General features: G+C 43.3%; 1 protein-coding gene across 1 annotated transcript; it reads left to right on the top strand.

The window, feature by feature from the left end:
• The first annotated feature begins 872 nt into the window (after nt 1-872).
• On the top strand, nt 873-5,270 carry inpp5ja (inositol polyphosphate-5-phosphatase Ja). Its single transcript, XM_079551740.1, has 12 exons — nt 873-1,397; nt 1,962-2,069; nt 2,233-2,341; nt 2,561-2,677; nt 3,021-3,196; nt 3,329-3,440; nt 3,568-3,677; nt 3,745-3,955; nt 4,022-4,159; nt 4,269-4,334; nt 4,398-4,502; nt 4,574-5,270. Exons 1-12 carry the CDS (start codon nt 898-900, stop codon nt 5,006-5,008), a joined length of 2,187 nt encoding a protein of 728 aa, XP_079407866.1. The 5' UTR covers nt 873-897; the 3' UTR covers nt 5,009-5,270.
• Nucleotides 5,271-5,822: the final 552 nt, after the last annotated feature.

Here is a 5,822-nt window from a genome sequence, read left to right as displayed (position 1 = left end):
CCGGTGTTGATGCTGCTGCAGGCGGGATGATGCTGCTCCGAGAAAGGTACCCAGATGCTCGGGACCCATGTCTGTGATGGTAACCATCACGCATAAGCGGATGCACAGAACGACCGCACACACGCGCGTGCCCTGACAGCATGTGGCCGTGCGCGCTTTAACGGGGACGTCCGCTTTGTCCTGAGCTGCTCATCTCTCCCTCCGTGTGGGACTGTTGTTTTTTTTCTGGACGGACCAGGACCAAGTGGGTGAGCCTTGTGTGCAGTTGGATCAACATTGAGGTTCACCTTGAGAGGAGAAAACGCTCCGAGGTAGGACAGCTGTTAGCAGATACAGAGCATGTGAAGCGTGCACCTGCGTCGTGCGCGGATATTTAACTTGACCAATGTCAGAGCGTAAAACACACGCTCTGACATTGGGTCGATCTTTTGAATGTGCTCTTGACACAACCATAAGAATTGTCATTATTAGTTAGTGAGTCCTGTTTGACCTCTTTATGTCATCACATGACTCCTTTTACAAAGGACTCATTTACTGATGATGAATAATTTAAAGTGGTAGGATATACACTTTCAGTCTAACTTTTGTTAGAATAAACAAGCTCAGCCGGTTAGACTTGACCCATAGATCAAGTAGCCTTCACAGGTGAACAGGTGTTTTCGAAATGATATAATGACAAATATACTGATATCTTGACCTATTTGAGGGATGGAATTAGTCCAAATCGTTTTTGTTCATCTCATAGATAATTAGTTTTATTTCTGGCTCTTTTTCTTCTGACCTTAGACCTCTTGAGCTGCTTGCAGGAGTGAATAATGCTACTATTTCCCACTGTTCTTGTGACCCTGCTGTACATCCTGTAGATGACCCGTCTAACTCTCATGCTTTTGCAGATTTATGGATCAAGTCCCACAGAAACCAATCTCCTCAAGTCCCTATGGGCCCACAGTGTGCGCTGGACCCATCGAACCTGGGGCAGGTCTACCTCCACAGCTCAACCTCCCAGAGCTCTTTGCTGTGCCAACTAAACCTGCAAATCAAATGCAGTCCAGGAACCCCGAACCTGCAGCGGCTACTGAAGTGGCCAGCATTAGCAGACCAAGACCTACTGCTCTCGGGAATAAAGCATTAACGAGGATCTCAGTGGAGCCTCCGAAGGACATCGATTTGATCCCAGTTTGTATTCCAGGCCCTCAGAGCGCCTGTTTCCCGCCCTGTTCCCCCACTGAGTTGACTTTTCCAAATCTAAGTCCCCATAGTCCTCAGCAGTTGCCCAGCCAGCCATACCTGAGCCCCAGTGTGCCCACTCCCCCACCTCTGAGCAGCCCCAAACCCAGCACCAGTCCCACCCAGAGCCCGGCACCGCAAGAAAAGTCAGATGGAGACACAGATTTCCGGTATGTCATACAAGCTTTCAGACAAATGGCTATGATATTACTCAAGTAGAAGTAAAACTACCATATAAAGCGCCTAATAAAGCTACTCCAAGAAGTTCTCCGGCTATAATAGGTTGTTTTTGTGTTTTCATACACATTATTGTAACTCACCAAATGTCTCGGGATGCATGGAGCAGAAATAACCTACACTTGCATTCAGATAGAGGACATTGCGTAGGCTCAGTCATGTATTTTAGAATATGTTATGCAAAATGTGAATAATTGGTAACATCTATAATTCTAAATATAATTCACATATTTCCATTTTAATCTCTACTTGGTGTTCTGTTTAGTACTACATGAACAGATAAAACAAACTTGCTCCCAATGACAAAGCGTCACATGCGGTAGCAGCCTTTACCTCTCCCCAACACACTGAATGTCTGAGTCATCAGTGAGTTGCACTGAGCTGATGATTTTTTTTTTTTTCCATAAGCAGAAACACTGCTGAGAGCTCATCCTCCTGGGATTATTGCAGATTATGTCCTTTTGTATATATAACATAGCTCTTCTGCTGTTTGAAAGGGTGAGCATCGTCACATGGAACGTGGGATCAGCAATGGCCCCAGATGATATCACAACTCTGTTTGGGCCAAATATCTCAGATGGAAGCATTGACATGTTTGTCATTGGGTAAGTATTTCCACTGCTTTCTCAAGTGCCAGGGAGACAGCTGTAGTGCCTACGTACTCAGTCATCTGTGTTCTTTCTGATTTGTCCGCAATGTTTATCCACCAGCATTTAGCTGATTACTCATTAGTGCAAAGTGTAAGCATTGCTTTGTTTTCTGTCCCAGACTGCAGGAAGTGAACTCCATGATCAACAAGAGGCTGAAGGATGCTCTCTTCTCAGACCACTGGACAGAGCTCTGCATGGACACGCTCAGTCCATTTGGATATGTTCTGGTGATTTACTGAACATGTTGTGTCCTTTTGTACAGTATATTCCGTGCATGCCTAGTAATATAGTTGATTATACTGTTATACTGTTATACTTTATTGTTTATATATACACTATGTTGTTCATATTCTGATTATAAAACTACTAGGAGTAAGTTTCACCTCGTACATATAATGTGAAAAAGTTACTTGTAATTAATACTGTTAGTTTTTATTACTCACCAGGTGGCCTCCCAGCGAATGCAGGGCGTGTTGCTGCTGGTCTTCTGCAAATTCTGCCATCTACCCTTTTTGCGAGGCATACAGACCCAGAGCACACGGACCGGACTGGGAGGATACTGGGTATGTGTGGTGCATGGTCCTCCTCCTGTCAGCTGTGTAGTGTGTGTGCATATGTGTGTGTGGTGTGTGTTGCTGGTGCAGTCTCCTTCTCTTTGAGGTCAGTGCAGCAGCAGGCCGCCTTTGTGATTCATTCAGCTCCTCTTCACTACAACACATCCATGGTCACCTTTATTTCTTGCTTTTTAATGTGTTACTTTTTTATTAGTACCCCAAAAAATATAAAGGAATAATAAAAAAATAATAATAAAAAAAAAGTACATCTACTACAATCAAATTACGCCGCTGATCACAACATTTAATTGTGCATTTTTGTATATTCTGTATATTCTTCTCTTAACCTCAGGGAAACAAAGGAGGCGTGAGTGCGAGAATGACGGTGTTCGGCCACACTGTGTGCTTCCTGAACTGTCACCTGCCGGCTCACATGCGGAACTTGGAGCAGAGGATGGAGGACTTTGAGAGCATCCTGCAGCAGCAACAGTTTGAAGCAGGATCTGCCACTGGTGTTCTGGACCATGAGTATGAACACAGTATTAACATCGCACTAATATAACTACAGAAATCTATTACATATTACAAGTGTGATTTATTTGTTTGTTTTTTTACATTATATTGATAAAGTGGTTTGTTTCTTCTCATCTCTGTTCGCAGTGTGATATTTTGGTTTGGTGATTTGAATTTCCGAATTGAGGATTATGACATCCATGTTGTGAAATGTGCAATTGACAGCAATAAGCTACCCCTTCTGTGGGAGCGAGACCAGGTGAGGCTTCTTCAGAGCGACTGATGGCTTTTTCTGGTTGTGTGCCCAGTCGATCAGCAGAGAGCGCTATAGCACAACACCTGGAACAATTCTGCTGTAATGCATTTGTTGGATGTTTGCTTCACAGTTAAACATGGCTAAAAACACAGAGTCTATTTTGGATGGTTTCATCGAGGGCCCTCTCAAATTCCCGCCCACCTACAAGTTTGACGTGGGCACCAATACATATGATACCAGGTTTGCCAGAAGTAAATAAAAACGCTTTAGAGCAATCTATGATCTGACACCTTTCTGCCTGTGCCAGTGCAAAGAAGAGAAAGCCTGCCTGGACGGACCGCATCCTGTGGCGTCTCCGTCGGACTGGTTCCCCTGTTCCCTCCCACAACGCAGCGCTCCAGCGAGGCCTAACGTCTTGGTTTGGGGGCACGACTAAAGTCACACAGCACACTTATTGTAGTCACATGGGTTACACCATCAGTGACCATAAGCCAGTTTCGTCCCTGTTTTCATTGCAAGTGAGTTACAAATCCACCAGTGTCACCTTTGTGCATGTGTTTTAATTTGTCTTTTGTTTCTTGTAGTTTCCTTTCAAAGTGGATGTGCCTCTCGTGGAGCTACAAGTAAATAAAGAGTGGAATAAAGTATCTGATGCTACCGTGAGAGTGACTGTAGCTTCAAGTTATCAGCGGAGCTCGTGGGACTGGGTGGCCATTTACAAGGCACGATTTGATTACATTACATTTCTCTTCTTATTAGATAAAAAAGATGCATCTGTTGTACATGCGAGAAAAAGAAAGACAAAAACATTGTAACTGCTCCATTTCCTAGGTTGGATTCAGACATTGCAAAGACTACCAGGTCTATGTGTGGGCTAAGGCAGAGCATGGATCACAGGTCTAAACACAAACATGAAGGACATAAATGGACATAAATAGTCATTTCTGCCTGTTTTTGTAGATGACATTTCCTGAGGAAGAATTGCCAAAAGATGATTGTGACTACATTCTTGGTTACTACAGCAATACTATGAACAGTATTATCGGTTTGTCAATGCCTTTTCAGGTAAAAACATATAACTAATGGTAATAACCATCGTCAGCATCTTCCCATGCCCACTTTGCTTTCTTCCACAGATAAAACTTCCAATTCACAGCCCGACCCTGAAGAGATCTGACAGCTCCGACATCAGCTCAGAGGATGATAGCACTCTTGTTCTGCTCGTCCCAAACTCCCGCAGTCCAAGTCCAAAAGCAGGAAAGCACCAACGTCATCGACAGAGCCGCAGCCCTGCTGTTCCCGCTCTTACCAACCCGCTCCCTTCATTGCAAGGACTCAGTCTCAGTCCCCTGTCAAAAGACAGCCAGGCACCCAGTCGCTCACCTTGTTCTGCAGCTAAGAAGGAAAGACTGATTTCCCCTGATGTTTTCCCATCGCCGACAGTCAGCCCTCTCAGCCCTCTCAGTCCTCGCAGTCCGGTCTCTCCGGGCAGTCGGGTGACTGTGCCTGAAGCCTTGGTGGCAGCCATCTTAGGAGATAACAGACATACAGGTTACAAACCAAATACATAGGGATGAAAAACGGAATACACACAGCTTGGTATACAATTCAAGTTTTTAGTATAGATGCAATATTGATGGGGATAACAGTGCTAATAGAAGCAGCACATTTCTGATATGGTTTGCAAACATTCTTATAATATCACTTTTGACATATTCTGTAACAAGTATGTGCAGATCAGCAAAGTGCGTTTTCAGTCTCATGAGCTATATCACAACAAACATATTGATTGTGTAACCACAGTCTGAAGAGAGTACACATGGACACTGGATTCATATGAACAGTTTCAGCTGAGGACACTTGGCCCCGAGTATTTAGTGCATCATGGTTTCCAACGATAAGGGAAATGTATGTCTCAATTTACTTCAAATAAAATGTGGAGTTCTTTATATTGTGATGAAGACAAACTGTAAGTTATGATTAATAGATATGTTATTATTCTCGTAACAGAAGGCATTGGCTACTTTGTTGGACTAAACCATTTAATTCTCAGAGTGTGATTGCTTTGTAGTTGAAATATGTAGCTGTTTGCACAAAGTTTTCTCTCTGTAGAATTTAGATGCACAAACAATAATGGCAAAAAAAAAGGATCTTTCTGTGCCATAAATGTCTTGGATCTCATCACGGATGTAATAAGGATCATGGTCTGTCTGTTCTCAGTCCACTTCAAACAAGTCATGTTCAAGGGTAATAGGATATTTTGGGTATCCATTGCAATGACACCTAATCTACACCTTCACAAAACAAATCTATTAGTTCCACCAAGGATAAGTAATTGTTTTAATTGTCATAAGCAAAAGTACAAAAATTAGGACAAGAGCAAAG

The sequence above is a fragment of the Gobius niger genome, assembly GCF_951799975.1.
Source record: "Gobius niger genome assembly, chromosome: 2".
Taxonomy (NCBI): domain Eukaryota; kingdom Metazoa; phylum Chordata; class Actinopteri; order Gobiiformes; family Gobiidae; genus Gobius; species Gobius niger.
This window is presented reverse-complemented; position numbering and strand designations above follow the sequence as displayed.